Here is an 18,783-nt window from a genome sequence, read left to right on the forward strand (position 1 = left end):
CAGGAGAGGCCGGCTCCAGAAGAGGGGTTGCCCTCAAGGGGTCCACGATCCGCTGCTTGTCCTGCCCCAGGAAGTGGGTGTCTGTTCTTTCTTTGCTCGTCAAAAGACACTGGAGGCATTACTCTTTCTCCTCTTGTGTTCCATCTGGGATTCTCTGTATCCTGAGCCCTACATCTTGGATCCTTCCTTTGATGGGTGACTTTTGTGTACCACTGTTCAGTTCAGTCGCTCAGTCATGTCTCACTTTTTACAAACCCATGGACTGCAGCACTCCAGGCTTCCCTGTCCATCACCAACTCCCAAAGCTTGCTCAAACTCATGTCCATCGAGTCAGTGATGCCATCCAATCATCTCATCCTCTGTCATCCCCTTCTCCTCCTGCCTTCATTCTTTCCCAGAATCAGGGTCTTTTCCAAGGAGTCAGTTCTTCACATCAGGTGGCCAAAGTATTGGAGCTTCAGCTTCAACATCAGTCCTTCCAATGAATAATCAGTGTTGATTTGCCTCTGGATTGACTGGTTTGATCTCCTTTCAGTCCAAGGGACTCCCAAGAGTATTTTCCAACACCATAGTTCAAAAGTATCCATTCTTCAGCACTCAGCTTTCTTTATGGTTCAACTCTCATGTCCATACATGATTACTGGAAAAACCATAGCTTTGACTAGACAGACCTTTATTGGTAAAGTAATGTCTTTGCTTCTTAGTATGCTGTCTAGGTTGGTCATAGCTTTTCTTCCAAGGAGCAAGCATCCTTTAATTTAGTAGCTGCAGTCACCATCTGCAGTGATTTTGGAGCCCCCAAAATAAAGTCTGACACTGTTTCCATTGTTTCCCCATGTATTTGACATGAAGTGATGGGATCAGATGCCATGATCTTAGTTTTCTGAATATTGAGTTTTAAGCTAACTTTTTCACTCTCCTCTTTCACTTTCATCAAGAGGCTTTTTAGTTCCTCTTCACTTTCTGCCATAAGGGTGGTGTCATCCGCATATCTGAGGTTATTGATATTTCTCCCGGCAATCTTGATTCCAGCTTGTGCTTCATCCAGTCCACCATTTCTCATGATGTATTCTGCATATAAGTTAAATAAGCAGGGTGACAATATACAGTCTTGACGTACTCCTTTCCCAATTTGGAACCAGTCTGTTGTTCCATGTCCGGTTCTAACTGTTGCTTCTTGACCTGCATACAGATTTCTCAGGAGGCAGGTAAGTTGGTCTGGGATTCCCATCTCTTGAAGAATTCTCCACAGTTTGTCGTGATCCATGCAGTCAAAGGCTTTAGCATAATCAATGAAGGAGAAGTAGATATTTTTCTGGGATTCTCTTCCTTTTTCTATGATCCAACGGCTGTTGGCAATTTGATCTCTGGCTCCTCTGCCTTTTCTAAATTCAGCTTGAACATCTGGAAGTTCTTGGTTCATGTACTGTTGAAACCAGGCTTGGAGAATTTTGAGCATTACTTCGCTAGCATGTGAGATGAGTTCAGTTGTGTGGTAGTTTGAGTATTCTTTGGCATTGCCTTTCTTTGGGATTGGAATGAAAACTGACCTTTTCCAGTCCTGTGGCCACTGCTGAGTTTTCCAAATTTGCTGGCATATTGAGTGCAGCACTTTAACAGCATCATCTTTTAGGATTTGAAATAAACCTTAAACTGTGTCGGTTGTTTTCTGTCATACCTTTTCCCTAAAAGCACCATCCTTTGTGGTTGCCCACCTGCTTGGACCCACTGAGAGTTCTTGACTCACGCCTCCTACCTCACCATCCTGGACATCTCTCTTTCCATAACAGTCCTTTTGGGAGTTCACTGCACACAGCCACATGATGGAGGAATGTCCCCCCAACTTGTACCTAAGCCCCAGGCTGGTTTTATTTATTTATTTAGCTGTGCTTGATTTTAGCTGTGGCATGTGGGATCTACTTCCCTGACCAGAGATTGAACCTGGACCGCCTGCATTGGGAGCGGGGAGTCTTAGCCACTAGACCACCAGGAAAGTCTCCCTAGGCTGGTTTTAGCACAAATACCTAAGGCCCCCAATGTGGGCTGCTGTCCTCTCTCCCTGCACTTGGCTGTGGCTCTCGGGGAGAGGGGAGGGGCACTCTGACCAGCCTTCCTGACCAGAGTTTGTCACCTGACCCAGCAGTCCCCGTGCGGCCACCTGCGGCTCTGCAGATGGCTTCTGGTCACCAAACAGGCCGTGGTCAAGTCGCCATTTTGACACAACAATGTCAGATATGTCAGTGTTGCAGGAAGTGGGATCCCTTACAAGGTCCAAGAGTGGACTCTTGTCCAACGCTGGGAAATGAGTAGTCCAAGGAGACACACATGCTTACCCAGCAAGAGACTCTTGGGCAGGCACCCAGGTGGAGAGCAGTAGGTCAGGGAACCCAGGAGGACTGCTCTGCCACGTGGTGAGGGGGTTAGTTTCGGGATTGTCTCTGGCCAGTCAGCTTGCTTGGCCCATAGTCTGACTCAGGGTCCCTCCTGGTGGCACACCCATCTCTCAGCCAAGATGGACCCCAGTGCAAAGGATTCTGGGAGTTTGGTTGTCTCCACCCTGTTTTGGCCTCTCCTGAATTTTCCCGGATAGTTTTATTGGGACCTCCTGCTGTGAGACCACTTAGGCAAGCAGTTCTCCTCCTGTCTGGCCAAGGCGGGTTGTTTCAGCCCATGGTTCCCTAGCATAAGAACATTGGTTTTTGTTTCTCAGTGATGGTAGGCAATAGAGCATTTCAGGCCTCACTCCATCCCTGAATCAGATGCGCCTGGGGTTCAGGGGTAATCAGCTTAGGAGTGAGGCTGGGCAGAGTTTGAGGGCATCGGGATGTGGAAGGATTGGGAGGTGCCCGGTCAAGAATGGGGTGGGGTTCAGAGCTAGAATTAATGGGTGCCTGCACTATTTTGCTACAGAAAAAAGAAGCTGAAAATGAAAGCTGTATTTTTTTTAAGCACAGTCAGCCTGTTATGCCCTCTCCCTCACTTTATCTGAGTGTCCATTTTAGGGAATAGAGAATGGGGGGAGGGGCCAAAGAAGTGCCAAGAGAGACACAGGGACTGCATCATCTATCTGAAGTTAGAGACCCTAAAAAGCTTGGAGTTAAGGGGTCCTCAAGGGCCCCCTGGCACCCCCCGTCCATTCTGGATGAACCCAGACTGAGGCCTGGCCTGGGGTGGCCCACTCCCTGAGACCCCAGCCTCCTTACCTGGAATTCTGCTCCTGAGGAAGCTGTAGGGATCCCATGTCCAGTCTTATCTGCCGGCTGGAGGACAGGTGGGGCCTGGGAGAGGTGGCTCAGCCAGCCACGGTCTGGTGGCTAGGCCATATCTGGCCAGGAGACCACATCCTGTCTGCAGAGGGCCTGGTCCAGCCCTCAGGGAGGGAGTGGGGGAAGTAGACTGGTCTCCCCGCATGTCCACAGAATCAGCTGACGAGGCCTCAAGGTTTGAAGATCAGCTTGGGACAACAGTCTGTCTCTCTGACACACTGCACCGTGTTCTGCCTATCGGAGATGGGTGTCCATGTGGGGCTGCCCCGTGGCAGGTATCCACAAGGCTCGATCCTTCACTTCCTTTAAGCCTTTACTCAGAAATCACCATTCATTGAGGCTCCTCTGGTCACACTATCTAAAACTTTAGCCCCTCCCCCAAATTTCGCATCCACTCCCTGTTTTATTCTCTTTTCAATACTGTTACTCATCATACTGTACATTTCCCTAATCCTTTTTATTATTTCCCCACCCCCACTCATGCACACATACAAAGAAATGCACTATAATATAAGCTGGGCTTCCTGGGTGGCTCAGATGGTAAAGAATAAGCCTGCAATGTAGGAGACCCAGGTTCAATCCCTGGGTTGAGAGGATTCCCTAGAGAAGGAAATGGCAGCCCACTCCAGTCTTGCCTGGAGAATTCCATGGACAGAAGAGCCTGGCAGGCTACACAGTCCATGGGGTCACAAAGAGTTGGACACAACCAAGAGACTAACACTTTCACTATAAGCTTTCACTTTCAATATAAGCTACATGGAGACAGGAATTTTTTAAATATTTGTTTGGCTGTACCGGGTCTTAGTTGCCACAAATGGGATCTAGTTCTCTGACCAGGGATCGAACCCAGGCCTGCCGTATTGAGAGCTTCGAGTCTTAGCCACTGGACCACCAGGGAAGTCCCCAAGACAGGAATTTTTGTCTGTTTTGTTTACTGCTGTACCCTGGCACTTAGAACAGTGCCTGGCACCTAGTGGGTACTTGGTAAATATTTAATTAATTCACTTATAATCAATTTGTAAGATGAAGCAACAAGATGAGATGGTCCCCAAGGTCCCTTCCAGCTCTGATTCCTTGTCTCTGTCATCACTTGTGTTCATTCAGTTGATCATTCAGCAGGTGTTTATTGGAGCCCTCAATAGTCAGAACGACCCTTTCTCCCTTAGCCCAGGAAGCTAAGACTTTGCTCAGCAGACCCCTAGCCCAGAAGAGAGAGCAAGTCCTGCAGTGCCCACCTGTGTCACTTCTTTGAGTCCTGCATCCTCAGTGATGAGCTGGGATTAGTTGGGGAGTAGGGAGTAGGGACACAGCCCGAGAATGGTGATCCAGGGTGGTTGTCAGGTCAGGGTGGGCAAGACTGTGCCCCTGGAGACGAAGCCTGCAGTGCTGGAGAGCGTGGTGCCTCTCTTTGAAAGAGGAAGGGACTCTTTCAAAACCTGTTTCTAGTAAGGGGAAAGGCTCTGGTGCTTTACCCTTAGCCTCTTTTTTTTTTTTAAGAATTTTTTTGATGTGGGTCATTTTTATAAAGTCTTTATTTAATTTGTTACACTATTGCTTCTATTTTCTGGTTTTCTTGCCCCAAGGCATGTGGAATCATAGCTTCCCAACCAGAGATGGAACCCCCACCGCCTGCTTTGGAAGGCGAAGCCTTAACCACTGGACTGCCAGGGAAATCCTACCCTTCACCTCTTTAGCACTCGCTAATCTACCTTTTTCAAAAGAGAAAGCAAGCTTCCAGCTCTGAAGCCTTGGCAGCCCATAGTACCTGGCTAGAATTTAATAACAGAACTTTGTGATCATTCCCTGGTGGCTCAGACGGTAAAGAGTCTGCTTGCAATGCAGGAGAGCCGGGTTCAACCCCTGGGTCAGGAAGATCCCCTGGAGAAGCGAATGGCAACCCAATCTGTGATTTTTGCTTGAAGAATCCCATGGACAGAGGACCTGGCGGGCTACAGTCCACAGGGTTGCAAACAGTCAGACATAACAGAGCGCCTAAACTTGTGATCATAATATTCAGCTTACTTATTTTCTATTTATGAGAAGTGACGGTAGCATTTTTACTTAAAGCAGCAATATGAAGTTTCCTTTTGAAATAATTTTGAACCAAAAAAAAAAGTACACCAATTTAAAGAAAAGCAATGATTATAGGTGGTATGTCAAGACAGTATAGGAGTGACATGTTTAGGAAATATGCAGCAAATAATGTATTGAGCACCTACTGTACCCGCAGATGTCACAGGGTTGGGGGTGCAGCTGTAAACGAAACAGACAAAACTTGCCATCTTCCTGGAGCTTACATCCTAGTGGTGCAGAACATGATCCAGATGCTTGGTAACATTCCGAGGAGGGTGGGTGTCAGTGTCATCCCTGCCCCCCTGGGTTCCTGGTCGCCAGCCATCCCCCCACAACAGGAAGTGAGGGGCTGAGGAGACCACCCCAGCTGCAGGAAGCATCAGGCAACGGCGGGTTCCTGGATGTGGGGAGCAGAAACTTTCCTGGGGAAGCTCCTGCTGGTGTCCAGGGCAGAGGGGAGGTACCACCGGGCCGTCGGTGCACCTGTGGGCTGGGCGGAGCAGGGGTGGGTGAGTGCTGGGCCAAGGCTCAAGCTCTGATGCTCTTTCTCGTCAGGCCAGCTCCCGCCCCGCCTTAGAGCGCTATTTCCACGCCGTGGTGACAGCCGTGGAGCAGATGGCCAGAGAGCCAAGCCCTAGCCGAGAGGGCCACCTGGAGAGACTGGAGGAGATTTACAGCTCGCTGCTGGGGCCGGCGGCGACCGCCAGGGAGCGCTGCGGCGGTAAGCGGCAGGCGCGGTGGGCTGCTATCCGGGCACCTGCAGGGGGCGCCAGAGAGCAACTCTAAACCAGCCCGGAGTCGGCCAGTGTGGCTGAAGGGGGGGAGGGGGGGAAGGGGGGGGCGGGGGGGCGGGGGCGGACACACAGCAACTCCCAGGAGCCTAGGGCATGAGGATGCTCAAGAACTTGAAGGTCTTGGGTTAATATGAAGGTGGGTAATTTGGGCATGATAACAGCTGACACCTACTTGGCACCACCCTACACCCCATTTGCTGTTCTCAGCAATTTACATAGATTAAATCAATCCTCACAATAAACTTCTTATGAAATAGAAAGCATTATCCCCATTTTACAGATGAGAAAACTGTGTTAGAAAGAGGCTATAAATCTTGCCCAAGGTCACCCACCTCCTAAGTAGCAGAGTTGAGATTCAAACACAGGCTGTCTGGTTCTTAGGTATGTGGTGTTAGTTGCTCAGTTGTGTCTGACTCTTTGCAACCCCTTGGACTATAGCCCACCAGGCTCCTCTGTCTATGAAATTCTGCAGGCAGGAATACTAAAGTGGGTAGTCATTCCCTTCTCCAGGGGATCTTCATGACCCGGGGATCAAACCCAGGTCTCCATCATTACAGGCGAAATTTTTTACCATCTGAGCTACCAGGGAAACCCATCAGTATTTTATAATAACCAATGTGCTTCCCATGCGGGGGTCACAGGTTCAATTCCTGGTCAGGGTACTAAAACCCCACATACCTCTCGGTGCAGCAAAAAAAAATAAGTATTCTATAGTGCTTCCGATTACCACATGGAAATACCTATTCATGAAGCTCCCCATCCACCCAACACTATCCCCAGTCCCAAAGCTGGGCCAAACCCTGGAGCAAACCTGGCTTTGCTTTTCTCGGGTACCACTTGCTAACTCAGCAGTAACTCTGCATGGGCAGGACAAGACCTGTCTGAACTGCGCCCACCATCTCTGCCATATCCAGACACCTGCTTCCCACCCAGACTTGCCCAGCACATCTTACTGACCAGCGAGTGTCCCCGTTGACCCCTTGCTTCTAGGGGGCAGCATGAGACAGTGGTTATGGGCACCATGTCACGGGTAAAAGCATGGACTCTGAAGCCAGATTGCCTGGATTTAAATTCTGGCTCTGCCCCTTCCTGTGTGACCTCAAGCCATTTACTTAACCTCTCTGTGCCCCTGCCTCCTCCTCTGTAGTGAAGATACTATTCCCTGTGACCCTGGGTTGCTGGTAGGAGCTGGTGAGATGATATGCAAGTTAGGAACAGTAGTAAGTGTCCCGTGACTGGGGGCCGCTCTCCCCTGAGGAAGCCTGCAGCCTCGTTCTGGAGGGAGCCGAGCTCTGTGGACGTTAAACCCTACGGCTGCCGTTAGGTGTGCCCGGTGTGCAGCCAATAAGGTCTGGGGAGGGAATGACTCCCGGGGCTGGAGTGTAAAGAAGATTCTGGAAGGAGGAGTGGGGATCAGCTGGCCCTGGTCTCATCCCTGGATGCAGGCTTCCCAGTGCACTTAGTTCCTGGCCATGAGCCTGTAACCTCCCCTACAGGAGCAAACGTTAATGGAGCGTCTACTGCACCCAAGCTCCAAGAGAAGGCCCTGAGAAATCCAGAGGCCTCTCCCCCTGGTCTGCTCATGGACAGTGGGAAGGGCAGCGTGGTGGCAGCGGGGCTGGGGGTGGGACCACAGTGGGAGGGACCAACAGCGGGAGAAAAGGTTGGGAAGGATAAAGTGGGCTGGCTTGAGAAGGGTCCTACGGTTCCAGCTAGGAGGTTTGCAGGAAGCAGGAGCTGCTAGGCGTGCTTGGGTCATGAGGGGACCAGTGGTGTTAACTCCAATGAGCTGATGGTGGCAGAGAGGCAGGGGAACTCAGCAAGGCCAGACGTGGGAGGGAGCGGGGCTCTGCCATTTCCTCTGGGCCCCCGGACAGGAGCTGAGGGCGGGGGAGGGGCAGAAAAGACTCCCACAACCCTCTCCTCCGTGGTCTCCGCAGCCTGCTCCTTCCTTCAGGTGACCCTCTCCAGGACCGGCCGCTGAGTGTCCCTCTGCCCAGCCCCCGCATCACCTTCCACCTGTGGACCGACGAGGAGCAGCTCTGTAAGTGCCTTGGACCTCCCTGGGGAGCAGGCTGGAAACAACGGGGGATATGAGCGTGTGTGTGTGTGTGTGTGTGTGTGTGCGCATCTGTGTGTTTATGTGTCTGTCTCTCGGTGTGCATGCAGGTGTCTTTGTGTGTCTGTGTGTCTATGGTGTGTGTGTCTGTCTCTGTGTACACCTGTCATGTGTCTGTGTGTATGTTTAGGCGTGTGTGTGCCTGTGTGTATCTTTGTCTGTGTGCCTCTGTGCTTGTGTCTGTGTTATCACTGAGTGTCTGCTTGTGCATCTGTTGTGTGTGCCTGTGTGCACCTTTGTATGTCTGTTTGTGTGTGTGTGTCTGTGTATCTGTCGTGTCTGTCTGTGAGTGTGCTCCTTGTCCCTTGAGCTGTCTGCAGTATCCGAAAAGCATTTTCTCTGTGTCAGGGCAGCCCTGTGCGTTAGCCTCTGGTCACGTGTGTCCAGAAAGCGCCACACACCATGTTGATGCCAACAGACGGTGCGTGCCCCTAAGAAGGAAGCAGGCACTAAAGAGAGCTGTGGTTCCTGGCGCAGGAGGGGGCCCACACTTCCCCTCCATGCTGGGGTCGGTCCCCCTTCCCCCACCCCAGCCCCTACTCTTCTCAAGGGAGGGGCAAGTCAGAGGGGCAGGTTGTGGTGGGAGGTGCCAGGCTGGTGAAGCGAGTTCCAGGTCCACACAACCTTTCATGTGCTGGGTCCCCCTAGACGGGCTCGGTGCGCTCGGGCCCTCAGTTTCCTCATGAGCAACAAAATGAAAGGCAATTGGAAAAGCCTGGAGGTCTCTCCAGGAGCTGATGCTCTGTTGTCTGTGTCCCGGGGGAAGCTGCAGGGGAGTTGGGAGCATGGGAGGGTGCTCGTGAGCCCAGGGGAAGAGGGCTCCAGAGTCCAGAGGCAGTGAGTGAGGCTGATGTCTTTGTGGCAGGACTTCTCAGCGCCTTTTAAGCTGATGTCTTTGCAGCAGGACTTCTCAGCGCCTTTAGAATGTTTACCTGTGGTCTGAGTATGTGCGGTTCTCAGTCTCTCTTTGCCACATAACCTCTGTTCCTCCTCAAAGCATCTCATGGGGCTTCTGTTCAGCTAACAAGTGTGTGGGAAACATGGAACCACCAGCCTTGCTGGGTGAGGCCCAGCCAGCCTGGTGTCCCCTCTCCACCCTGACAGTCCCCTTGGTCTCACATCCCAGGGAAAGAACTGGTGCTCTTTCTGCGCCCGCAAACCCAGCTGCGCCTCAGTGCAGACTTGGAGGCCTTGGATCTTCAGGGCCTCCTGCCAGACTGGGAGTTGGCCCGGGCGTCCATGCTGTCCACTGACAGCGGCATCGAGCGGGACCTTCCTCTGGGGGCCGACGAGCTGCTGACCCCTGGCAGCCCCGAGGCAGAGCGAGCCGGGCTGCAGCGCAAAGGGGGCATCAAGAAGCGGGTGTGGCCCGCAGACATCGTGATGCCCAGCAGCTGGGATGGGCCCCCAGGGCTGCACCGCAGGACGGGCAGACCCAGCGGGGACGGGGAGCTGCTGCCCGGCGTCTCCCGGCTGCACACAGCGAGGGTGCTGGTGCTGGGGGATGACAGGATGCTGGGGCGCCTGGCCCGGGCCTACCGCAACCTCAGGTAGGGCCTCAAGGGGCAGCTGGGGACGGTTGGGACACAGGTGGGCCTGGCCTGGGCTGCTGAAGGATGGAGAAGTGGGCTGGGGAGGCCAAGACCAGGGTGGAATGGGGGGCGGGGGTACCCTGTGTTCCCCCCAAACCCCACACCCGGCCACCATGGAGCACCATGCTCCCTGCTTTACTGCACCCATTCTACAGATGAGAAAGCAGAGGCTCAGAGTGAGCAGGCCAATTGCCCAGAGTCGAAAAGATATTAAGTAACAGAGCCAGGAGATGGAACCAAGTCTGTGGGAAGCCCAAACCCTGCTCACACCTGTGCTCTGCTCCCCCTGCCAGGAAGCAAGAAACCCAGAGGTTCTGCCTCACCCCCCGACTCAGCCTGCAGCTCTACTACATCCCCCTGCTGGCTCCCGAGGTGCTGGACTAGGAGGGAGTTGGGAGAGGGGGGACCTAGGGGAAGGGGTGGAGGGCTGGGTTGGGGGTGAGCCCTGGGGAAGGGATGGAGGGTGTCAGGAGCAGGAACTGGGATCAGTCTTCTTTAGGATGTGGAGTTGGGGGAGACCTGGAAGTTTTTGTCCCAGAAGCCACAGGCATGGGCCCTAGGGGTGGCAGAGATGCCTTTTCACTGTGGCAGCCTGCTCATGACCCCACAACCCCATGGCTGATTTCCTTTTGCTTGTCTGATGGAATCAGTGGCAAGCTGATGCTTAAACAGGAGGGCCTCTCTCTCTTAAACACACACACACACACACTCCTACCCCTTCCGAGGGGAGACGAAGCTGCACTGGCAATATTTCCTTTCTGTTGCCCCCTCTGCTTCTGATTGGGGAGCCTTAAATTCAAGACACTGCTTGTCTGTCCCCTTTAAGGCTAATGACCACTCTTCAGCGTCCCTGGCAGGTGTCCTCAGGAAGGGGGTGTTCCAGCTTCACCTCAGGTGTGAGACCCGTCTTCACATGGTGCAGAAATCCAGGCCCTAAGAGCTTGAATAATTTGACCCATTCCCAAAGCTAGTTTGTCTAGGACTGGTACCTGGGGACCTGCTCCCCCCACCCCCCACCGAGCAGGAAGAAAGTGCCAGAGTGGGCCTGACTCATCCGCCCCGACCCCTTGTTCGCAGACATCTGCAGCATCCAGGCATTCGGAGCTGGGAGAGCTGGCCGCGTTCCTGGGCCGCATGGACCCGTGGTACGAGAGCATCGTCAACACCCTGTGCCCCACCATCCACAAGCTGGCAGAGATGGTAGGGGGGTGAGGGTGGGAGGTGGGGGGGCGTTTTCTTGAATTTTGACCTCAAGAGTCAGCCCCAAGGGACCCCACAAGGGATAAGGCAGAAGAGGGGCCCTAAGGAGCTAGTGGCTAGATTTTATTACGTACCAGGTACCTTCCTGTTTGGACAGGACCACTGTGTGGAGAGGACAAGGGAAACATTATTCTTTATTAAAGTGTGTGGGCCAATGATATGCTTCTCATTGGAAACTTGTGAGTTTGCTGGGCTGCTTTGCAGTGGTTGCAACAGTTAACGTTCCTTAGCACGGCTCCATGCCAGGCACTGTTCTAAGCACTCCCACCCGCGGTCCTACCAGCTGGGCATGCGTGTCTGTCTACTGGTGCTGTCGTCACCACATCCCCATTTTACAGATCAGGCAGCTGAGGCACAAAGAGATTAGGTCTCTTGCCCAGAGTAACAGGATGAGCCCCACTCGGAATAAGGCAGCTTCATTCCAAAGCATGTTCTCTGAGCCACAAGCCATCGTTCAGTCCCCAGGCCCAGGCAATGGTGAGGACAGGCAGGGAAGGGGCTCATCTTTCACCGATTTGAAAGGCCTTCTGCTGTCATATGTGCTGCAGACATTTTTTTTTCCCGCTTTTCTCATTTCAGTCTTGTCAGAAGTGGGGTTTGTTTCGACCTACAGAATTTCAAATATGTCTATCCTTTATGGTTTCTGCCTTTGCAGCCATGCTTTGAAAGACCCTCTCCATTCCAAGATTAAATTCACTGATAATTTACTCTAACACTTTTAGCATCTCATTTTTTACATTTAGATAACCTGTCTGCAATTAATTTCAGTATGTAATTTTATTTTTTCCAAGTGTTTAGGCTGTTGTCGTAAAGCTATTTGTTAGGTATACTATCAGCTTGAAATGCCACTTTTATCATTTATTAAAATTCTTACATATGCTGGAGTGTATTCTTTCTCAGTGATCTATTCATTTATGTATAAATTTGCACTTTTATATTTTAATATCTTTAATATATTTTATTAAAATATATTTAATATATTTTATTAAATAAAATATATTATTTTATTAACAAATTAATTAAATAATAAATTTATTTATTCATTATTAAATAAATAATTTAAATTAATATATTTATATTTTATTATTAATTTTATATATTTAATACATATATTAAATATTTAATATATTTTAATATCATGATACATTTACGCCATCACTCTTCGTTTGCAAAACTTTTCAGACTATGTTTATTTATCTTTCCATATAAATTTTAGAATTCCATTGTTGAGTTTGTTCATTTGTTTTTGGATTTTTCTTTTCTTTTTTTTGTGCCACACTGCAAGGCATTGGGATCTTAGTTCCCCAACCAGGAATTGAACCCATGCCCCCTGAAGTGGAAGCATAGAGTCCTAGTCACTGGACAGCCAGGGAATTCCTGTCAAGTTTTGTTTTTAATCCCCTTGAGATTGAGTTTTGGAGAATGAACTTCTTTAGCACATTAAGTAACCCTCTGGGGGTGGGTTATAACTCTTCACTTCTTAAAGTCTTTATTTCCCTCAGGATCAGTGTTCAGTTTTCATTTGTATTATTTTTTTAGATTCCACATATAAGTAATATTATAGGATATTTGTCTTTCTCTGTCTGACGTACTTCCCTTAATATGATAATCTCTAGGTCCATCTATGTTGCTGTAAATGGCATCATTTCATTCTTTTTTATGGCTGAGTAACATTCCATCGTATATATGTGCTACATCTTCTTTATCCATTCATCTGTTGATGGACATTTAGGTTGCTTCCATGTCTTGACTATTGTAAACAGTGCTGTTATGAACACTGGGGTGCTGGATCGGTGTCTTTTGATTAGGGGTAGAAATCAGCTGGCAGGAAACGCTTGGACAGTGCTGAAGAAACAGCCGGGTTAGTGCAGAGCAGGGGGCACTTTTGGAGTTTCTCTGTTAAGAAAGTGGCAACTCCCAAAACAGTGTGGAGGGAGCTGGCTGAAGACAGTCTCCCTCCCTCCCTCACAGCCTCTCTCCCTGGACACATCCCAGACTGTAGATCCCTTCATCCTGGATGCCATCACCTACTATGTTCGCATGGGCACCCAGCCCATCTATTTCCAGATCTACACAGTCAAGGTAAGCTTCCCACCTGGGGCTCCAAGGGGACCATGGCAGCCTGTTGAACCCCAGGACCCCGCAACCTAAATACGCTGGCTCCAGGGAAACGGGACCAGGATGCAAGTCATAAACTCATCCAGACATTCTTTTTTCTTTTTTCCCTATATTTATTTATTTTATTTATTTGGCCATATCGGGTCTTCCTTGCTGCACACGGGATCTTTCGTTGTGGTTCACAGACCCTCTAGTTTTCGCCCATGGGCTTAGTAGCTCCTCGGCATGTGGGATCTTAGTTCCCCGACCAGGGATCGAACCCATGTCCTCTGCATTGCAAGGTGTGTTCTTAACCACTGGACCACCAGAAAAGTCCCCCATCCAGACTTTCTTGGTTGTTCACTTTATCTTCTTCCTCTCTGGATAAGTAAGAGAACCATTAACTTCTAACACCTCAAGCTCAAGCAGAAGCAGATTTCTTCACGCGGAAGGCCTCTCTGTCCTTACATCCTCCCCATCATCCTTGCTAACCTCACCTCTTGCAGCAACTGCCCTCACCTCTGCTCTGCTCACCGCATTACACAATGAAGTGCTTCTCCAGGGTGTTCCTGCGATGCTCCGGGCCTCGCTCTGGCACCTCACTGCCACTTTGTCATGTACCTGCTGAAGCCAGTGCCTCCCCACCAAGACTCTGAGTCCCCTGAGATGAGACTATACTTTGTTCATCTTGAGTCTCCTGCTAGTAGCACAGTAAAGTGTGCATGTGTGTATCAGAGGATGGGTCAGTGTGGGACTGGCTGTGTGCAGGGGGTATAGAGTTAGAGGCAGTGTGAGGTAGTGAGAAGTTCATGGCTCTGCCTCCTGGTCCCTCTGCATGTTCGCTGTGTGATCACAACTACCTTCACCTCCCTGACATTGATTCTCCCCACCTTTTAAAAAAAATAAATTTATTTATTTATAGGCTGTGCTGGGTCTTTGTAGTTGTGCTGGCTTTTCTTGAGTAGCAGTGATCTCTAGCTGCAATTTGCAGGCCCCTCACCATGGTGGCTTCTCTTTTTGCAGAGCACAGGCTCTAGGGTGTATGGGCTCCATAGCCATAGCTCGGGCACTCTAGAGCTCAGGCTCTGTAGTTGTGGCTCACAGGCTTAGTTGCTCTGTGGCATGTGGGATCTTCCCAGACCAGGGATCGAACCCATGTCTTTGGCATTGGCAGGTGAATTCTTTACCACTGAGCCACCGGGGAAGCCCCATTTCCCCCAATCTTTAAAATGGGGAAAGCAACCTTCATCACAGGGTTTTTGTGAGCATTTAAATGAGTAGAAAAATATATTAAACGATTGATGGGGGAAGATGACGGCAAGGCGGTTGGCACATGGAAGATTCCAGGACAGTGGTGGGAGGATCAAAATCCCACATCCCGGGACTTCCCTGCTGGTCCAGTGGCTAAGACTCCATGCAGCGGGCCTGAGTTCAACCCCTGGTCAGGGAACTAGATCCCACATGCTGCAACTAAGACCCAGGGGAGCCAAATAAATAATAAATAAGTAAATATTTTTAAAAACATCCTGGGCTATGGGGCCCTGGGAGCTGCCCCTGGCAGGGACGACCTCCCCTAGCCTCCCTCCCTCCCCCCGGCCTCCCTCCAGATCTTCTCTGGTGACCTGAGCCAAGACCCTGCCGAGGACATTTTCCTCACCGAGCTGAAGGTCAAGATCCAAGACTCCAAGTTCCCCAAAGGTGAGCATCTGTCTCCCCTTTCCCAAAGCTCAGCCGACTCAGCTTCCGCAAGGCCCACTTCCAGAAAGCCCTCCCACCTCTCACGGCCCCGTCCCACCCACTCCTCCCCACCTCTGCGGAGCACCAGGGTGCCCTGTCCCCTGCAGGCTCGCCCAGCCCTAACGGCAGCCTGGCGCCCCCTGAGATACAGCCTTTCCACTCTGGAACAGAGGCGGCTTCACCTGGGCCTTGATGAGAGAGGGACAGGGCCTCCCACCTTCATTCAGCCTCTTCTCTTCCCACAGATAGTTTTTCACCCCGGAGGAGGGGCGTGGCCGAGGGCCCAGGGGCTGAGCTGTCCATCTGCTACCAGAAGGTCAGTGGGCGTGGCGCCGTCAGGAGGTGGCCGGAGGTACCGCTGGAGGGAGGCAGGTGTCAGGGACGTGGCGGGGAGCAGGCAGCAGACAGAGGGACCTTCTGCCCTTCCCTTGACACAGTCCCCAGTTTCCCGAACTCCAGAGCGTTTTGCAGGGATGGGCGGGTCATGACTGGCCTCACACACAGACGAGGAGGCCATCTGATGTGAGGAACAGGATGCTGTCCCTTTGTTCAAAAATACCCTCCTCCCTAGCTGACCAGATGCATTGGAGTACAGTCCTCAGTCTGGAGGGCAGAACGTGCCCCCGGGACTGAGTGCTCTGGGCCTTCGTCCTCTGGTTCCTTACTGGACGTTAGCCTAACCGGGGCTCAGGGCAGCGGCGGGAAGCGGAGAAGGAGAGGTGGGGGGACAAGCAGGCTGTTGATGTGGCGATGTGTGCCCTCTCCTGAGGACCCCATCTGTCCCTGCGTCCCCCTCCCCAGGCCCTGCTCAGCCACCGGACCCGGGAGGTCACCGTCTCCCTGCGGGCCACCGGGCTGGTCCTGAAGACCCTTCCAGCCAGTGACACTGAAGGTGAGGAGCTGGGCAAGCAGAGAAGCTGGGGCCAGAGGAGGAGAGAGGGCGGAGGAGACGGAGGGAGCGGGGGAAGGCAGCCTCCCTCCCCGTCCCTGGGAGAGCAGGAAGCTGGCCCAGCTCCCACTCGTGCCGGGCCCAGGACTGGGCGCCAGGCTGCTTGGCAAGGCCCAGCCCGGCCCTCAGGTGGGTCACCGAGCAGCCCAGGGTCACGCTCTCCTGCCTGAGCAGGTATGGGAAGGGGTTAAAACAGAAAGGGGTGGTGGTCACGGTGGGTTCATGTCCTTCTTAGGACACAGCATCCCCAGCTGCCCTCCTCCCCTGGAGGCCCATCTACAGCCCCTCATCTCACCCTTCCCAGTTTCAGGGCCCACCCACTGCGCCCCCACTGCTGCTCCCGACACGGACCACACGTGCCTGAAAGTTAGTGTGACAGAGATTGTGAAGACCTCCAACTTGGCGGGAAGGTCCTTCTCTGTAAGTCCTGGGGAGGACGGGAACTGGGGAGATTCACACAGGGTCGGGTGAATCAGAGAAGAGAGCCCGGGGAGGGTGTGCAGAGAAGAGGGAGTGAACCCCGAGCCTTTGTGAGCCCTGCTGTTGAAACCAGTCTTCCTGTTGGGAAGAACCTGATTTCCAGTCTGTCTGAAATATTGAGCACCCACTGGCATAAGTAGGGCCCTGGAAGAGGTAAGGCCCCACCCCCACCTCCACCTGGACCATCTGAGGACCTGCGATGTACACAGATAAGTACAAAATGCACCCGAGGACTATATCCGCTGCCCACAGCAGCCAGAACTGCAGCGGCCCAGCCTTTATGTGTGTTTCTTTGTTTTTGGCTGCATTGGGTCTGCGTTGCTGTGCTTGGGCTTTCTCTAGTTGCAGCGAGCAGGGGCTACTCTTCCTTGTGGTCCTTGGTTTCTCACTGTGGGGGCTTCTCTGGTCACAGGGCACAGGCTCTAGGGCACGTGGGCTCAGTAATTGTGACCCACGGGCTCAGTTGCTCCACACCATGTGGAATCCTCCCGGACCAGTGATCAAACCTGTGTCCCCTGCATTGGCAGACAGATTCTTAGTGACTGTGGCATCTGAGAAGTCCCAGCCTTTGACCAAATAAAACCTGTCCTTTCAACCCCATGGCCCTACTGCTGCCCTTTGCCCTTTGCTCTTATTGATACTCATAGAGATACAGACATAGGTCCTGCCCATTTTCTCCTTATCTGATAGCCACTCTGGATGTCACTGCCCTACTCAGCTGGGCTTGGAGTGCATGATCACACCTGAACCGTGTTGTCAGAAAGCCTGGACTCCCCCTCTCACCTACCAGGCAGATGGTCCCTTTAGGTCAAGCTGCCTTCGAGGTCTGATGCCCGAGTGTCTTGAGTGCTTCTGTGATATCCTGCATCTGCGCAGGTCAGGGCCGCCACACTCTTATCACCTCCCACCTCATCCCAGCCCTGGGCATCTGCCTGGTAGGTGAGAGGGGGAGAGTGATTCAGGGACTCTTTTTCCTAAACCAGGTCCTTAAATAGATAGTGTTCTCCACTTTGGTCCATGACCCACTTCTTTTCTTAGTCCTTGGACTCTCAAAGGCTTTAGTCCAAGTTGTTAAGGGCACCCACATCTTTAACTCCTGCTCTGACATTCACTCCTGAGTGTCTGACCTGTAAGTTAGCATGAGCTGGGTGTCCCATGACATCCCAAACTCAAGATACCCAAAACCAAAGCCAGTGCTTTCCAGTAGTGGAGTTCTCTAGAGCCAGACCGCCTAGACTCAGATCTTGGGGCTCTCATTTACCAGCTATGTGACTTTAGGCAAGAGTCTCCAGTTTTCTGTGCCTCAGTCTCACCATCTGGAAAATGGGGATAATAATGGTAGCTACCTTATCTGGTTGTTGTGAGGACTGAAGGATGATGACATGTAAAGGTTCTAGAAGAGCACTCATCCAAGTCAGAGCTGTATATGTGGTACTGTATTGTTTAGTCACTTAGTCGTGTCAGACTCATTGCGGTCCCATGAACTCTGGCCCGCCAGGCTCCTCTGACCATGGGATTTCCCAGGCAAGAATACTAGAGTTGGGTTGCCATTTCCTTCTCCAGGGGATCTTCTAGAGCCAGGGATCAAACCAGTGTCTCTTACATCTCCTGCATTGGCAGGTGGATTCTTTACCACTGAGCCACCTGGGAAGTCCCATATACGTGTTAGCGGCTGTTGTTATTTCATGCCCTCCTCTGCTGTGTCCATCTCCTGTCCATTGAGGCCATCATTAGCCAGTCACCTTTCCTGGAAACCTGGGAGTCAGCTCAGATGCCTCCTCTTCGTTACTTCCTGTTGTCTGCTGGTGTTCTTTCTCAAACACTCTCATACCCCTCCCTTCCTCTCCATCCTCCTGGTCCAGCGAGGTTGACCAGCTGTCCCAGTTTTCCTGGGACTGAAGGGTTTCCTAGGACCTGGGGTTCTTGGTGCTAAAACTAGGAAAAGTTCTAGGCAAACCAAAGCAAACTGGTCATTCTTGGGCCAGATTTTTCATCCGCCTCCTTCTGGACAAACTCAACAGCCCCCCGTCGTCACACCAGTGCTCCTTCAGTCCACCCTCCACACTTCTGCCTGTGTGATCTTTCTAAAACAGACACAGCACTCTGTGCTTAAAACCCTTGGTCATTTTCCTCTCTCCGGGCAGAAGGGTGGAAGAACTTCAGCATTGCATAGATTGGTTCCTCTTCCTCTCTATTTGCAATCCCAGCCAGCCCTGCACACCCTTGACACCAGGTTATTTGTAATACCAAACCAAACCTGGGTCCTCTCGTCCAGGTGCAGTAAAGCCAGTCTTCTGACACTGGGTTGTGGTGAAGAAAAGTGTAGCTTTTATTGCAGGTGCCAAACAAGGAGTCCAGGGCAGCTGATGCTCAAAACCACTGAACTCCCCAAGGAGTTTCAGCAAAGCACTTTTAA

The 18,783-nt window shown here is 51.7% G+C and overlaps 1 protein-coding gene across 5 annotated transcripts in view; it reads left to right on the top strand.

Annotated features, from left to right (window-relative positions):
• The window catches only part of PIK3R6 (phosphoinositide-3-kinase regulatory subunit 6), a 47,843-nt gene that overhangs the window by 25,457 nt on the left and 3,603 nt on the right, over positions 1–18,783 (top strand). For 4 of the 5 annotated variants that reach the window (XM_065910226.1, XM_065910225.1, XM_065910228.1 and 1 more), the window contains 10 exons: positions 5,895–6,060; positions 8,091–8,177; positions 9,379–9,802; positions 10,138–10,216; positions 10,922–11,044; positions 13,076–13,186; positions 14,809–14,899; positions 15,184–15,254; positions 15,740–15,830; positions 16,192–16,307. In XM_065910226.1, coding sequence (XP_065766298.1) covers positions 5,895–6,060; positions 8,091–8,177; positions 9,379–9,802; positions 10,138–10,216; positions 10,922–11,044; positions 13,076–13,186; positions 14,809–14,899; positions 15,184–15,254; positions 15,740–15,830; positions 16,192–16,307 — 1,359 coding nt within the window. The remainder of the gene's footprint in view (positions 1–5,894; positions 6,061–8,090; positions 8,178–9,378; positions 9,803–10,137; positions 10,217–10,921; positions 11,045–13,075; positions 13,187–14,808; positions 14,900–15,183; positions 15,255–15,739; positions 15,831–16,191; positions 16,308–18,783) is intronic. The other variant, XM_065910227.1, reaches the window with a different exon arrangement.

This window comes from Muntiacus reevesi, chromosome 18 (assembly GCF_963930625.1).
Source record: "Muntiacus reevesi chromosome 18, mMunRee1.1, whole genome shotgun sequence".
NCBI classification, from domain to species: domain Eukaryota; kingdom Metazoa; phylum Chordata; class Mammalia; order Artiodactyla; family Cervidae; genus Muntiacus; species Muntiacus reevesi.